Genomic DNA, 16,621 nt, shown 5'->3' with positions numbered 1-16,621 from the left:
CACAGTGCTTCCATCGTCCTGCGCGGCCCTGGGCAGCGCGGGCCCTGAGGTTCCAGCCCGCCCGGGGGCGGGGGCGGGGGCGGGGCCCAGGCCGCCCGCTGTCCCAACGAGCACCAGCACTGACTGACCTGGCGGGCTCTGGGCAGAGCCCAGAACACCCACCCCGGGGCATTTTGGGCGGGACCAGCCCCTGTGGCCAAGGATGGCCCCTCCCTCAGAGGAAGGTTGGCCCTCTTGGCCCCCTGGTGCAGAAGGTCAGCAGCACCCTGTGCAACCACCAGCAACGCCCCCAAATGCCCTGGTGGCGACAGACACTCCCCGGCTCCCCCAGCTCGGCCCCCACCCTCCTGTCCTGCAGACGGGGAGACTGAGCCGGGGGTCCTGGGGGCAGCCACTGCGGCCAAGTGCCCTGCAGGGCCCCCCACGCACGCACCCGGAGCCTGGGGGAGGGGCGGGGCCCTCCAAAAGGTGCCGGAGACCGTGGACGGTGGCCTGGGTCTCGCTTGGCCCCTCTCCCCGGGCCTCCACCGACTGCACGACCCCCGGCATGTTCAGGAGCTCTTTGGGTGGAAGGCAGCCCGCCGTGCCCCCTAACCCCCAGACCAGGAGTCCTAGCAGGGCACTGGGGGCCTTCCGTGGAAGGTTCTAGACTAGAACCCAGGAGGCCGTGCTGCGTGCTTCTAACCGTCAGCGGGGCTGCGCCCTGGCCCCTGGAGAAGCCAACAAGGCGGGCCCAGCAGCCGCCCTCAGGCACGGTTGCTCGTAGACACGGGTCTGGACCTGGGACTGCCCCTCGCCGGCCCCACGTCCCCCGGCCCCACCGGTCCCGGGTCTCACACACACGCCAGCCTGCCCCTCGCCCCCGTCCAGTCTGAGACCCCTGAGCGGTGGGCACCGGGGAGCGAGCTACGACGAGAACGTGTGGCCGCCGTGGGGCTCACCCTGGGGGGTGGGGGTGGGGGGAGACCTCGTCACACCGGGTGGCAGGTGGCCGAGACAGAAGGGCTCCCTCCACAAGGGCTCCCTCCTGAGCGGCAGGGGCGGGAGGCCTGGCCGTCCTGAGCGGCGAGGCCCCTGGCGTCTCTGCGCGTCAGCCCACGAGGACGAGGAAGGGTGAGAGGACCGGCCCCCGCGGGTGCCACCCCTGGCTCCCCCGCTCGGGGCAGGGGGTCCTCACCAGGCAGAGACCCCCTGGCTGAGGCCTCAGATGAGAGCCGAGCCCACACCCCCGGGTCACAGGGCCAGCCGGGCCTGCCTGGACCTCAGTGCTGGGCCGGCCCCTAGTGCCCAGGCGCTCACTGCCACTTCGTCCACTGTGCTGGAGGGAGGTGCCCCACCCCCCACCCCCGCCCACGGCCTGTGAGGCCCCGGGGAAGTGGGGGCCCCTCCCACTCACCACAGGGCTCCAGAGGCCAAGCGCTGGCCTCACTCTCACGCAGGTGCCTGTGCTGGGCACCCGGACATGGGCCCTGCGGCCTCCACCTGCCCCATGTGGCTGGTGGGGGATGCCGGCTTGGGCCAGTGGACAGGAGCTAACGGGAGTGATGGGGAGGCGGGGCCCGGCCCCCAGCCCTCGGCGGGCACCGCCCCTCCCTGAGCTCCAGGCACTGCTGGGGGCGCTCCAGCCCCCTTTCCCCCCTCTCGGCTTCCAGACGAGCTCCGCCCACTTTGCCGGGGGTTCCTGGCATGGTGCCTGTTTTGTGCAGGACACCTGCAGACCTGGACTCGGGGACCGGTGAGGAAGCACGGCCCAGGGTCACTGGTGGGGGACCTCTGGGGGGGCGTGTCGTGCAGGCGGGCAGGGGCAGGGCGTGGCGGGGGCCTTCCTGCTGCAGGGGAGTGTGGGGGGCAGCCCTGGATGGCCTCCCTCACGGGAGCCAGGCCCTGTCCAGCGGGGTTGGGGCTGCAGGTGCTCCTTCGAGAGGTCCACCAGGGGCCAGCTGCGGTCCGGGGGGGCCCGCACTGGCTCTCCGACGACCCTCCGCCACACACACGTGTTCCCAGGTTGCAACTAATATTATTAGCCCAGTCGAGCTCGGCACGGCCCAGGGCAGGGCTGCAAGGGTGGGACCAGCGGAGGGCGGCCAGGGCCTGTCCCCGCCACTGACCCACCCCTTGAGTTTGAGGGAACCGTGTCCTCTCTGTCCCCCGAGCACCTGTCACCCTGCCTCCCAGAGGCCCAGGGACCCCCGGGCGTGACGGAGGCTGCAGCTTTGCCGAGGCTGCCCGGCCCCTGGGCTGCCCAGTGCTGTGTGGTGGACACCGGCCAGCAGTGTCCATCCCTGCTGCGGGTGCTTGTCCAAACTCGAGAAAAACATGCACAGGGACAACCGGGTCCTGTGGGGAGACAGGGACGGGACGGCCACTCTCACTAGTGGGGAGCGCCCCATCTCCATTCCCAAGCAGACTTTTATTGAGAATACGGACTCAGTTTGTGGATTCACGGTCTGGCAGCGGAGATCAAACGGAGTAGGTGACTTCCAAAGGTGCTGGCAGAACCCCCGCTGGGATTCTGGGCAGAGTTTGGGGTTTGATCACCACAGGACCTAAAGGGCTAGTCCCATTTCCCGCCCGTGCCTTCAAATCCTAATTCTAGAGCATCCTCCAGCAAGCAGACCTCACAGGGTCTTGCACATTCTGTGTCCCAGGCCTGGTCACCCCGGGGGTCCACCGACTCTGGTCTGGACTGGACCGCCCCTGCTACTTCCGCGGGCCTGAGTCGGGCAGAGGAGACACAGGCAGCCAGGAGACTTGGATTTCTCACATCTAAGAACAAGGACTCAGGCTTTGACAAAACCGAGGGGGCAGGGGTCGATGTCGATCACCCCCCTTCATTTCCACAGCCCCGAGTCTCTTCCCAGAGGCCTCCAACGTGGTGATCATGCCTGTCTTGGGCGATTCCCCCCGTGGGAAACCTTACCCATCATTGGCTAACTGATCAAGCCTAGGAGGTTCAGGCACAGAACAGGCAGCGTTCAAGCCAAGGGGAATAAGTTTTGTCTCCTTAGTGGCTCCTGGTCCGGAGGTCTCCCACTCAGCCTAAGTCACGGGGGGGCGGTCCCCAACAGTGGTGGAGGAAACCCCCCTGGGGTGGGGGTGGGAGTGGGGCCAGGGGGCGGCTGGACACCCATCCCTGGCAGGGGCCCAGGGTCACAGGGCGGATGCCCAGCCAAGGGGAAGCAGGGAGTCCTCCCCCTGGGGCGACAAGGACAGGGGCCGGGGCCTGCCACACAGCGTGGACAAAGGCCACCCGGGCAGGAGGACTTGGTCAGGCTCTTCCTCAGACCGAGTCCTCCAGGGGCTCCCAGGGAAACGGGGGCAGGAGACGGCATTTCTGCCTGCAGTGTGGGGGGGCACCCCTCTCCCCACTCCCGGTCTCCCGGCTAGAAACTCTCAGGGGGCAGGAGGGGCCTTCTCTCCAGACTTCCACGCCCCCCGCCCCTACCCCGCTCTGGGGTCTGGGAGACCGACCGTCCCGCCAGGCGGCCCTGGTGGGGGGTGGGCCCAGGCGGACACCACGCCCCGACCCAGCCCTGCCCTGATTCCGAGGCTCCGAACCGCAGGCAGAGCCTCTCTGCCCACTCCCCACCCCCCACCCCAAGTTCACACTGGGCTTATCACCGATGTCACCCAGCACCTTCCGAGAAGCCTGTATGGCCCTTGAGGCCAGGACACTGCAGGTCTGTTTGGGGGTTTGGGTGGACTAGAGACCCCCTTTCGTCAGTGACCACAGGATGGGCCTTTGGGGTCCCTCCACCTTTCTGTCCTCATAGGTGGGGGGTGAGCGGGAGCACCAACGTTCTGGCCAGGGCCCAGGGTGCCGCAGGCCCCGAGGGAGTCGGGGGTGGGGGCAGGGGTGGGCGGGTCTCGGGCCCCTCAGTACAGCCCCTTCACCCTCCGGTTGTCGGGGTCGAAGGGGGACTTCAGGTGAGCCCGGGCAGGGTAGGCCACCCCCATCCGCTCCAGGCTGTAGTCCCCTTGCTTCACGAAGTCCGGGGAGACCTGGGGGCGCGGGGAGGGGGGCTGGCACACGTTCCCTTTGACGGGTGCGGGGCCCCCGCCTGCCTCCTCCCCTGGGGGCCGGCAGTGGACAGCCCGGCCTGGGCACGGGGTCCTCGCTCGTGTGCACCCCGCCCCTCGCAGGGCCCAAGGCGGGACTCACCGGCCCGCCGCTGGGGTCCCGGATGTAGCCGTAGGCAACCGTCTTGTCCAGGGCGAAGCCGAAGTCGGCCCTGCGCACGTGGCCCACCACCTGGCCGTCCCTCCAGATGGCCTCCAGGCCGAACATGGGCACCTTCCTGGGGGTGCCACAGGGACAGCTGGGGCCCCGCCGCCCGGCCCCGGGGGGGCAGGCTGGGGGCGCCCGGCCAGGGGTCCGTGCCCCGCGATGGGGCTCGCCACACCGCTGCCACGAGGCCGGCCGGAACCGCCCTGTCTGCCCCCGGGACCCCGGCGGTCTCCATACAAGGGGGATGGCGGCCCCACGCCTGGATGTTCCCGCACCTCCCCCAGTCCAGGAGGACACGGAGGTCGCTCAGTGACAGGGTCGGCGTCCCCCCGGGGCCCGCTGCCTGGGTCCGCCCAACAAGCGGTGGCTCCACAGAATCTTTCTCTTCTAAAACCCGCACCCCGGGAAAGCGTCCCCACGGCCCCGCGGACCCCCCTCCTGCGCGGACCCGGGGCCACAGGGCACTCACTCGTCCACGGTGAAGCAGACCAGGCGGCGGCGGAGCCCGGCGGCCCGCTGCCGCTCCAGGGCCTGGCGGCCCAGGAAGGGCACGGGGGACCTGAGCTTGCAGGTGAAGGCCAGCCCCGCCTCCAGGGGGCTGTCGTCCGGCCGCAGGTCTGCGTGCCAGTGCCGGTAGCCTGTGCGGAGGGACGCCCGGCTCAGGGCCCCAGCCGGACCCCTTCCCCGCCCCGGCCACCCAGTGCTCCCCCGCGGCCGGGATGCCAGCAGAGGGCTGCCGAGGGGCCCGGGGGGCTCGGGGCACCGACCCCAAACCCAGCCTGGCCTGTCTCCAGTCCCCATCCGAGGGCGGGTGTCAGGTGTCCCAGCACCGTCCCCGGCCAGCGAGGGGGGGGACTCGAGGACATGGACCGTGGTGGGGGGGTGCCCCGGGGACTTCTCTGCCCCCCCAAGGGGCCGGGCCGCCCACGGGCACCACCCAGACCGGCGCTCACCCTTCTCGATACTCAGGGAGTCGATGGCCCGGTAGCCCGCGTCGACCAGGCCGTGCCGGGCGCCCGCCGCCATCACGGCGCGGTACACGGGCAGGCAGGACGGCGCCGGGACGTGCAGCTCCCAGCCCAGCTCCCCGACGAAGGACAGTCTCATGGCCCGGACCTGTGGGGACGCCACCGCTCGCACGGTCACACCCGGACCCCGGGGTGGGGCCCTGCCACTCCCCGAGGGGAGTTCCCAGGAGCACCCCAGGGACCTCTGCGGGGAGGGGGGGTCTGGGAGGCGAGTGGGAGAAGGTGGACAGGCCGCGCCCAGGCCTCTGCTCTTGTAAGCAACTGTGTGAGGGCCCCGGGGCCCCCGTCACAAACGATCCAGACTCTGTGGCTTAAAACAGCAGAAATGTGTGCCCCTCCAGTTCCGGGGGCCTCATGTCCGAAATCCAGGTGTCGGCCAGGCGCGCCCCCCCGGGGGCTCCGGGAAGGAACCCCCTGCCTCTCCGGGCTCCCGAGCGCCCCAGCCGCGGCCTCCCGGGTCTCGTGGCCTCTCCTCTGTGTCTGCCTCGTCTTTGTCTCTCATCCGGGTCCCTTCACTGGGCTTCAGACCCCGGTCCCGCCCGGGCAGCTGGGCAGGGCGGGGCAGCCGGTCCCTGGGTGTGCGCCCCTCCCCCCTGTGTCCCGGCTGCCACCGGCTGGGGGGCTCTGGCCCAGCGGCCTGGGGCTTAGCCCACCCACTGGGTTCAATTGGGTGTCTGCTTCCAGACCTCCCGGCAAAGCCCGAACCCACGCAGGCCCCGGGGTGGGGGGGGGAGGCCCGAGCACTCAGCCCGGGGACCCCCAGCTCGGCCGCTGCTCCGGACGGAAAGGCCCGCCCAGAGCGGCCCCTGCAAGGACTGCGAGGCCCTGGAGATCAGGGTCCACGCTCCCCAGCGTGGGGCCAGCACCCCCGGCTCGGACCCCCGTCCCACGGCCGAGTTCCGGAAGCTCTGGAAACGGCACAGATCTGCTCCGAGTGCCGCCGGCCCCGCCTCTCAGGAGACTCAAAACTGGCTCAGGAGACGCACCGCTGACCTCCCACGGTTTCCGTGCCGCCGGCCTCACCCGACAAGGGACACAGATGGCCCGGCAGCGACGGGCCGGCCAGGCAGCCAAGGGCTCCGGGCCAACCCGGCTCTGTGGCAGGAGAGGCCCCCTCAGCAGCGCCCCCCCCCCCCCCCCCCCCGCGGCTAACGGCCCAGGATCGAGGGCTCGGTCGGACCCACACGCCCCAGCGAAGGGGGCTCCCTCGGAATGCGGGGGAATTCGGGGAAATTCAGGGGTGGGACGAACCCCCCCCCAGCTCCCAGAAGCCCGGCAGGGGTGGGGCTGCTGCGTCTGACCCCTCGAGGTACCCCGCACGCAGGCCTGTCACACCGACAGGCTGAGGGACGCTGCCCCCCACCCCGAGCGAAGGAAAGAGGCAGGAGCGGGGGACCCCTGCTTCCCTGCACAACCAGGGGGCAAGTCGGGGCGCCCCGGGTGCCTCTCTGAGATCCCAGAGTCGCTGCCGCTCAGGGCACCCGTGTTCTCCTCTGAGAGAACCCCCCCCCCACCCTGAAAGGGAAGCAGCCGAGCGCCAAGCGCCAAGCGCGTGTGGGCACTTGGGGCGTGGGCCGTGTGGGGCGGCCTCTCCCAGCCTCAGGGCCGCGTCTGGTCGCCGGGCGAGGCCAGGGGCTGCTCCCCAGTGTCAGCCACACCCGGGGCTGGGGGGGCCTTCGTCAGCAAGTCCTGAGGGGACCCCTGTGGAGCGGAGCGTTGGACGGGGGTGGGGGGATGGGGGCCGCGGGCAGCAGACGGGGCCGGGGAGCCATGCAAGGCCATGGGGACGGACTGAGACCAGGTTTGGCTAACATCCTTGGCTTGCCCTGAAGAGCCCCCCAGACACGCTGGAACCGACAGGCAGACCCGGCCAGGCTGTGGGCACGACACCCACGCAGGAGAATCGGGGGTGCCTCCGGACGCCACCCACGAGCACCCCGACGAGGAAAGGGGTGAGCACACCCGCTTACAGAGGGTGGGTTACAGAGGACGGAACGGGGAGGCACCAGGTCGGCCACGGGGGCGGGGGACTGGGGCACTGAGCACCCGGAACTTCGGTGGAAGTAGGGGAACACGGGAACGACACCCCACGTTCGTGGGCTGGGGAGCTCCCTGTCCTCACAGCACAGACCCTGGGAGGCCAAACTCAGGGCCGTCTGCAGACCCATGCCCCCCCCCACCGTCCACATCCCGGTGGGTTTTCAGGAAAAATCCGTCTTGGGGTTCACACAAAACCCCCAGGGGCCTCAGGCAGCCGACGCCATCTGGGAACAGCCGGGCAACGCTGGGGGACCCCACACCCTGGTTTCAAGCCCACTGCGAGGCCACTGCCATCGCGACTATGGTGGGACCGGTGTTGGGCCAGACAGACACGCCGACAGAACTGGAGAGAGAGCCCTGAGCTAGCCCCCCAAGTCCAGTGCTGGACACCAGGACGTCCACGGTTCCACGGCGGCCCTGATAACCTGACGGAGGAACAGGTCGGGGGCTCGAACAGACGTCTCTTCAAGGAGCACTCTGAAGCTCACGAGAAGAGGGCCCGCACCACTGGTGACCAGAGGAAATGCACATAGAAACCACGAGGAGATACGACCGTGTCCCCGCTGGGATGGCTACTGTTTAAAGAAAGCACCCACCCAGGACACGGCCGGTGGGTGGCGAGGACGCGGGGACATTGGGGCCCCGGGCACGGCCATCGGGGGGCGCACAGGTGCGGCGCCCAGGGGAAGTGGGGGGCGGCGTGCCGGGAAAGTAAAGGGACGCCCCCAGCTGCCCGGCCCCCCTTTCCTGGGCGCGCGCCCGGGAGGGCTGACGGCAAGACCTCAGGTTGGCTCTGGCCCACCCGTGTCACTGCGGAGTGAGGCCCGACAGCCACCGGAGCCACCCAAGAGTCCCCCGACGGGTGACGGAGAGACGCAGACACTCAGGGGAACGCTCCTCAGCCGGCCACAGGGGGCGCGTCCCCACGGCGGCTGGAGCGGGATGCCGGGAGTTTCCCAGGAACGAGAACAGAAGACATGATGCCCCAGACTCACGTCGCAGACGCGCCCACTCTGAGGAGCTGCAGAGCTCCGTGGGGACGGCCCAGCCCCAGGGTGCCTCCCCCGGGCTGGGGGGGTTGCTGGGGGGGTCACAGGCCCTGCCCCAGGTGCTCCCCCGAGGAGAGCCCACCTTCCCTGCGGGTCCGGGGCCTCACGCTGCTCAGGAAGCTCCGGGCCGGCCCCAGACAGACGCTGACCACACCCTCGGAGTCAGACACTGAGCCCCCCCTCAGAGAGAGGGTGGGGCTCCGCCTGGGGGGCCCTGGGATCTCGGGGACACATGCCCAGGGTCCCTCAGTGCCATTGACCTCCCCCCAACTGCTCTGTCCCTGTGCTCGCAGCAAGAAGACGCCGCCACCGCCCACCACGTGACTCCCTGGATGGTGGCCCCTGCGCCCCGCGGCCCAGGGCCCCGGAGAACGTGCTCAGGATGGGCACAGGGATGTTCCCCGGGGGGGGGCAGTGGCTAAAACCCCACGGGCTGGCAGAGGCAGTCTCCGTGGGGTGGGCCCCAGCCCGCAGCCCCAGCCCGTCTGCAGGGTGCACGTGAGTGCGAGCACCCTCCGACGGAGTGACCGACCAAACCCTCGGAGAGGGCTTCCAACGTCAGGAAGAGAGACTCAATTCCTTTGTGACCTGAAGTTAGTTTTCAGGAGAAAATCAGCTGATTGCCACCACGTCTGAGCCTGAGCTTCCCGCCCGGCACCTGAGGCTGTGCCGCGGGGACCCCGTCCTGGCCGAGGAGCCGGGAACAGTGCCTCAGCCTCAGCGGCCTCACCGGCCTACACTCCCCGCCCCACCCCCGGGAACCCCCGTGGCCTCGAGGCCCACACGGGGTGGGGGGAGCAAGGACATCTGGTCAGTTGGCTGCCGAGGGGACGGCGTCCCCCCCGCCCTCGGTCCTTCCTCGAGGAATGCGGACCGTCGGAAGCCCGGGCCCGGCCCCCAGCAGCTCGGAGAAGCATTGCAGGACGGTGACACCGCTCCGCTGGGGACACGGCTCGGCCGGGTCGCCCGCCCGCCCGCCTGACGGCTGGGAGCTGGGTCCCGGCGGGCGCCTGCCCTGCCCACCCGCCTCGGGCCGCGGGCCGCCGAGGCTCCTGGTGCGGGCCGTCGCCGGGACGAGGGGGGGCCTAGCCGGAGTACACGGGGGGGGGGGGGGCGGGGTGGGCCAGAGGGGCCCGGTGTGGCGCACACCATCTTCCCGCGTCTGCGGCCTGGGCCCAGCCCATCTCCCATAACACTTCTTGGCCGCCCGCTCCCCGGCCCCAGCCGCGCTCCGAGTGGAGGGCCCTGAGGGGCGCCCAGACCATCGCCGGCGGAAGCCAAGACGGACCCCTCATGGAGGGGAAACACGACACCCCCCCCCCCCGGGCGGGCCACGGGGGCTGGCGGGAACGTTTTTGCACTAGGCTGTGGGGGCGGCACGGGAAGGGTTCGAGCGGTGGGCGGGGAAACCGAGGCCGGAGGAGGCACTTGGCCCCCCGGGACGGCGGGGGGCAGGGGTGAAGCCAGGCCGGCCGGCTCCCTGCTCTGTCTCCCACTGGGGTGCCTTTGCCCCCGAGCGGCCCCCCAGACTCCACGCCGACCCAGCTCCCACGGCCCAGCTGGCAGTGCCCTCTGGGGCCCCGATCCCGCCCAGAGCCCGGCACCTGGCCAGCGTCCGGCCCACGTGCCCGGCGCGCTGATCCCGGAGCCAGGCTGGTGGGAGGCGGTGCGTGGTGGGGGGAGGAGGAAGCTGGGCATCGGCCACAGGACCCTTCCGTTCGGGAATAAAAGCCCAGAAACTCAGGGAGGACCCAGGACCGGCCCAGCGTGGGTGGCCAGCGCAGCAGAGAATGCCACGACGCCCTCTGCCTGGTCCCCTCCGTCCCCAAGGCCCGGACAGCCCGAGGGAGGGGAGAGAGAGAACGCCACCCCCCCCCCCCCGCCCCCGGCTGATGGCCCAGAAGGACCGGTCTGGGGTCCCGGTGCGGAGGGCTCTGTCCTAGGTCAGCAATCGGGCTGTGCAAGGAGCGTCCTCGGGGAAGACCCGTCCGGGGCCCTTCCGAGGAGGGGGACGGCCCCCCGCGTCAGCGTGCACCCACAGGCGGGCTGTGGGCGGGGCGAGGATGACGAGGCACGCGGGCGTGGCTCTCGGGGACAGTTGACAGGGCGGGGAAAGCAGCCGCGGTGTCCTGAGGGGGTGCGGGGCGAGCACACGGGGCGGCCCTGCCTCTGAGGCCACGGGGCACGTCCGTGGTCGGGGACAGGAGGTGGGAGGAGGGCCCGGCCGGAGCCGCGTCCATCTGTCCGTCTGTGTCCGTCTGTCTCTTCTCCGCCGCAGAGTCAGGGCTCCCCGCCTCGTCTGCCTTCGACACGGCGCCCCCGCCCGTCACCCGGGGGAGGGGAGTCATCCTGATGTCTGTCTGGCTTTCCGTGTCCGCCAGCCGGGTCCCGGGCCCCAGCGGGCCGAGCGCGGCCAGACAGCGGCGGCCTGGCCCGGGGAGGCAGCCAGGGCGGCTGCGGAGAGAGAAGCGACCCATCCCTGGTCCGCTCGCTCCCCCGCCGCCCCCCCCCACCACCCCCCGCCCCCCCCCCCCCAGCGCCACACACAGGCTGAGCAGACCCCAAGCCTCGCCACACCACCTCCCCACCCCGCCGCGCACTCAGGGCCCCTCGCAGACGCGGCCGGCGCTGCTGCGGCCACCCCTCGGGGCACGAGGGCCGGGGCAGCCGGCTGTGCGGCTCCCCCGAGCGTCCACCCTCTCTGGTCCCCGCAGGCGGCGTCACACCAAGGAGGCAGGAAGCGAACTAGACAGAACCCCCTCCCCCGCTTCCTGCTCCCCCAGCGCGGCCTCAGGAGAGCGGAGACCGGAGCCGGCCAGCCCCCACCACCCCCCCCGCCCGGCCCGGCCGGCAGCCCTGCCTGCGTCTGGGTCCCTCTCTGGCCGCCTCCCCGCCACGTCACCCGACGCCTCGTCTCTGCCAGCAGGACCCAGACTCGCCCCGAACCCCAGATGACCCCTGCAGGCCGGCAGGGCTCCCCCCCACCCCCCGGCATCCTGACTCTCCCTTCCCAGATGAGATGGGAGAGGGCCATCCGTCCGTCCATCCCTCTGCCCCGCCCGTCCTTACGGCCACGTCTGCCTCGTGCACCCGCATCTGTGTGCCCTCCGTGGTTTCGTGGCGGGGCCTCCTCGGACCTCCCACCCGCCCTCCCCGAGCTCACCCCGAGAAGACCCACCCTCGGGGGCATCGTGCACCAGCCGTGACCCCCGGCAGCGTGCGGGTGACCCCAGCTCATAGGTGATTGGACAGCAGCGGCCGTCCACTGGCGATTTTGTCCCCTGGGGACACCCCTCACCCTGCACCCCTCTGCGGCTGCCACATGGGGAGCTGTTGGTGCTGGGCACCCGAGGACCAGGGTGCTGCTGACCCCCCGCAGCGCCCAGCAGCCCCCCCCCGCACAGAATGTTCCAGAAAGGCCACAGGCTGAGTGGCCTGTGCAATGGTGGCCGGCGGACCTCTTCCTGCCTGCCCGTCCCCGGGGCCTCGGGAGGTCAGAACACAGCGCACGGTCCCTCGTGTCCAGCAAGGACCCCAGAAAAGGGACGTGTTGACCCAGAGCTGGACCCCAGGGCCTCTGAGGCGGCTGTGCGGGGCAGGGGGCAAGATGGAGGCTGCTTCCTGGCAGAGGCCTGGGGCTGAGCCGCAGGGGCCTGGGCATGGGGTGCTGCGCTGGTGCCGGTGTGCACCCGCCCCCTCGGAGGTCCGGAGGGCCGCTGGGTGGGACTGAGGTCTCTCCCTCACCATGGGCGCCGAGGTCCTGGGAGGCAAAGGGACTCCCCGGCACTGGGCCCCCAAGTCCAGCCCCAGCCTCGCTCCCTCCTAGCGCACGGCTGCCACCCGCACCCCGGAGGGCGGCTGGAACCTACCGGGTGCCCGGCGGCTGCCACCAGCTGGTGGGTGGAGAACGGGAAGGCCTCGTCACTCAGGTCCGTCCAGCACCTCCTGCAGGATGGCCCGGCTGCGAGCAACGCACAGGCGGGCAGGCGGTCAGCCCACGGACGCTGGCCGGGCGCTCCTGGGCGTGCGCCCTGCTGCGGGGCGGGGGGCGGGGCGAGGGGGACAGAGCGGCGGGCCGGACGAGTCCTGTCCTCGTGGGGCGGACGGGCAGCGGGCGCGGCAGTCACGAAGCGTGGCAAGACGGCGAGAACGGCGGGGGAGCGGCAGAGCCCGCTGGAGGCCAGACCGCAGACGCGCCCTCAAGGTGCCGTCCCCGAGGACGAGCCCAGGCCCTGGACCGTGATCTAACCGCCTCGTCCACCCCCATCCCACGGGGGCCCCTCTCCTCCCTCCTGGCCTCCCTCCGTCCCTCCTCTGCACCCTTCCCACTCCCACCCACTGCCCTGACCTTGCCCTTTGTCATTTTTCAGGTCTCTGTTTGGCTGTCACCTCCTCCGGGAAGTCCTCCCTGACTCCCTGAGTCTGGGTCCACAATGGCTGTACCCCCAGGAAACCAGGGGCTCTGTGCCCAGCACAGACGGGTGCTGGGCAAACAGACCCACTGAGAACAGCCTGGCCTCACACTGGATGGCAAGTGAGCTCCCCACCGGCAGGAGGTGCCCCCCTGCTGTCCTGCCAGGGGACCCCCAGGGTGCTGGGGCTGCAGGGTGGCCACTGCCACCCTCATTTCCACCCCCAGGACACTGGGAGCTGCCGGCCCGCGCCAGCCCCGGCAACAGCTCACCGCATTTGGCCAAGGGCCTCCCGAACAACCCCTCCCCCTTCCGCCCACCAGCCAGCCCAGAGCCCGTCCCGTCTGCAGTCCCCAGGGCAGCTGGGGCCAGGCCCACCCCCATGTCTTCCCCACCAGGCCCAGGGTTTGGGGGGCTCAGCCACACAAGGGGCGCCCCAGCTCTGGGCCAAGGGGGCGAGGAGGGGCAGCAGGCACCCAGGTCCACGGCGCTCCGCCTGGGGAGCAGGCGGCTGCCCTCCCTTCTCAGCAGACACCGCCCTCAGCCCTGGGGGCAGGAGCTCCGCCCACTGCCGGAGGGAACCTCTTTCCCAGACTGTGTCAGTGACCCAAAGACCCTCACGGCCCTTGCGGGACCCCGAGTCCTCGGACGCTGACTCACCGTGAGGTTCCGTCGGACTCTCACACGAGTCGGTCGGGAGTTTGGGGAAGGATTTGTCCGGAATGGAGTCCCTGGTTCGCTATGTCACTTAGCAAACCACACACCCCACTCCGGGCTGGCGTGGGGGGGCTCTGCTCACAGAGGGCCCCAGGTGCGTGCGCCCAGGTGTGCGGCTCCCCGCCCTCCCCCCCTCACCTGGCTGGGCCCTGGATGCTGATCATGCCCAGGTCCTCCGAGCGGTCGACGAGCTGGCACCGGAGCCTGCGGTCCTGCAGCACCGTGGTGATGTGGGACCAGCTGTGCTGTGCCACGGCCCCCCCACGGCCAGGTAGAAGCCGTCCCCTGGAAAGAGGCGCCAGGCTTGGAGCTGGACAGGGGGCGGGGGCGGGCAGCAAGGGCGGCCTGCCGTTCCCTTGACCTCGAACGCCCACCTGGGCACAGGGACCAGACCGAGATTTCCACTGCACACGGGACACGGCACGGGGCCCTCACTGGGGTAGGGGGGGGTGGGGGGCTGGGGGCGGCCCCCCCGGGGCTTTTCTGGGAGTCTTAGGCTTTGGCCACTTTTCTTTCCTTCTTCTGTTCAGATTTTATTTATTTACTTTAGAGAGAAAGGAAAGGAGGGAGAAAGGGAGAGAATCATCGATGATGTGTGGTTGCCTCCAAGCGCCTGGCCGGCAACCCAGGCACGTGCCCTGACTGGGAATCGAACCTGCACCCTTGGTTCTCAGGCCAGTGCTCGATCCACTGAGCCACACCAGCCAGGGCTTTGGTTGCTTTGCACAAGGGTCCCCGATGCAGGACAGTGTGAGAGCCCCCCGGACTCCACATCACCCCAGGAGCGTCTGAGAGGCCCCTCTCCGGTGCCGGGCAGCCCCTGCGTGTCCCCCCCCTCTCAGAGCCTCAGATCCTCGCCGGCTTCCATGTCACTGCCCGTGACCACACACCCGACCTCCCGGCACCCCGCCTTGCCCACGCCAGGGGGGCCCAGGCCCGGGAGGCCGCTTGCAGCCCTCCTGGCACCACCGGGTTCCCACTGGGCTCCTGAGTGCGGCGACAGAGGCCGGCCGTGGAGGCAGCAGAGCCGGGCCCAGAGTGTCTGTGCCCCGAGTTCTCCCCGGGGACCCTCTGAGCTGTCCCCACGGCTGCACGTGATCCCTGAGACGGCACCCGGGCCTCCACGCTCCAGGGTGGTGCAGGCCACACAAAGCTCCCACCCCCTTCTCCAAACCTCCCCGCTGACCTCCCCGCACGAAGCTGCCCTCGGGGACACCACTCACCTTCAAAGGCGGGGTCGAGGGGCGTGGCCTCCCGGCCAGGGGCCAGGCGGCTGACGGTCAGGTCGCTCTCCGTGCCGCCCCTGGCGTTCAGCATGCAGGTGTACACGGTGGAGCCTGGGCGGGCGGGAGGAGGAGGGCCCGGTCTGTGCCGTGCTCACGCGGGCCCCACACGTGTCTGGAGAACCGCGTGGCACAGAGCCCTGGAAGACCCCGCGGCTCGGTGATGCCACCACGCCCGAGGGGCCTACAAGGGGGTGGGCAGGCCCCCAGCGCTGTCACCCCTGGGAGGGTCAGCATGAAGGGAGGGTAGTCCCGGCCTGGGCATTGGTGGTGGGGCCCGGGGCCAAGCCCGGGGGCGGGCCACGGGCTGGGGGGGGGCCCAAAGGTGACAGGGTCAGCTGCCACCTGGCTCCAGTGCCCAGGGCCGGGCCCACAGCTTGTGCGGCACTGGCGGACGGGAGCGTGACCCGGCCCAGCCCTGGTACCTGGGGGGCGGCTGACGTCGGCGGAGAACAGCCAGTCGGCGGCCTTCCCGGCGTCCGGGCCCAGCAGGTAGAACTTCCCGAAGTAGGACATGTCGAACGCGGCCGCGGCGCCTCTGCAGGCCAGGCACTCCCGCTTGATCTGCAGGGGCGCGGGCCGGTGCTGGGAGCTCGGGGGGGGCCACCCCAGCCCCCCGAAGTGCGGGCGCTGGGCTCTTCGCTGCCACCTGCCCTGAGCCCCCCCGCGTCCCCCACCCCCCCCCCAGACCCACGACATTCCCTTCAAGCACAGAGACACGCCCAGGGTCGTTCTTCGGCCGTCGACCGGACGCAGTACTTTCAAAGGGACTAAAGTCAGACCGAGTCTCTCCGGTGAAGACAGGGGATCCCACAGAAGCCCAGCAGCCGGGCCCTGGAGAATTCTCCAACGGGTGACACGGGGTGACACGTCCCTCCGGCACCAGGAGATCAAGGGCCGTCACCGGGGGTGTGAGGTGAGTGACAGTGAGCCCGGGCGTGTGGCGGCGTGTGTGGCGGCCTCGTGCCTGCCGATGCCAGGTCCTGGGGAAGGAGCCCACGGGGATCAGGACCCGGCCCCCCCACTCCGAGAGGCCGGGGAGGAGGAGGGGCAGGTAAACCCCGAGCGAGCAGCATGAGGGAAGTAAGAGACGTGGCGTGTGCAACAATGCCCAGCCCCCGGCCGTGACCACGACCCGGGGAGGGAGTCGCTCAGCGTGTGACGTGCGTGTGCAAGAACCCACAGCCGCCCCTGCCTGACGGGGCCCCCATGAGAGCCGAGCAGCGAGACGGGGCCCACCTCTGCCACCGCCCTTGGGGTGGGGGTGGGGGTCCTGGGCAGGCCGTTCAGGCGGGAGGGAGGAACCAGAGGCACCCGGACTGCAGAGGAAGTGAGACGGCCCCTGTGTGCAGACGGCATGGTCTCGCCTCTAGGGAACCCCAAAAACTCACTGAAAAGCGAGCGGAATCACAGAACGCTCCGCTAAGCCCACAGGGTACGAGGCCGACATGGAACGACACTCAAAAACGACTGTAGTTTCACACACTAGCAATGGACAGGCAACAAGGAACTTAGCCCCGGCTGCTGTGGCTCAGTGGTCTGAGCGCTGGCCTGCGAACCAAAGGGTCGTCGGTTCGATTCCCAGTAGGGCACATGTCTGGGCTGTGGGCCAGGTCCCCAGTAGGGGGCGCAGGACAGGCAACCACACGTTGCTGTTTCTCTCTTGCTCTTCCTCCCTCCCTCCTCACTCTGTAAAAATAAATGAAATCTTACAAAAATGAACTTAAGCAACTAATTTCATTTATATCAAGAATTTAAAATGCTTATGAGTAAATTTAACAAAAGAAATGCAAAAGTTCATCTAAAAACTAGGAAACATTTTTTTAAAGATCTCATATGTTTATTTGGAGAGCTGGTGGTCCAA

General features: G+C 70.0%; 1 protein-coding gene across 1 annotated transcript in view; it reads right to left on the bottom strand.

The window, feature by feature from the left end:
- Positions 1-3,606: 3,606 nt before the first annotated feature.
- The window catches only part of SARDH (sarcosine dehydrogenase), a 32,593-nt gene continuing 19,578 nt past the window's right edge, over positions 3,607-16,621 (bottom strand). Inside the window, 10 exon segments of the mRNA XM_028519647.2 lie at positions 3,607-4,002; positions 4,163-4,298; positions 4,698-4,866; positions 5,182-5,344; positions 12,215-12,278; positions 12,280-12,306; positions 13,613-13,739; positions 13,742-13,759; positions 14,698-14,811; positions 15,183-15,321. Of these exon segments, the coding sequence (XP_028375448.2) occupies positions 3,877-4,002; positions 4,163-4,298; positions 4,698-4,866; positions 5,182-5,344; positions 12,215-12,278; positions 12,280-12,306; positions 13,613-13,739; positions 13,742-13,759; positions 14,698-14,811; positions 15,183-15,321 (1,083 nt within the window). The 3' untranslated portion in view covers positions 3,607-3,876.

This window comes from Phyllostomus discolor, chromosome 3, assembly GCF_004126475.2.
Source record: "Phyllostomus discolor isolate MPI-MPIP mPhyDis1 chromosome 3, mPhyDis1.pri.v3, whole genome shotgun sequence".
NCBI lineage: Eukaryota > Metazoa > Chordata > Mammalia > Chiroptera > Phyllostomidae > Phyllostomus > Phyllostomus discolor.
The sequence above is the reverse complement of the archived record's forward strand: the minus strand, read 5'-3'. Positions and strand labels throughout refer to the sequence as shown.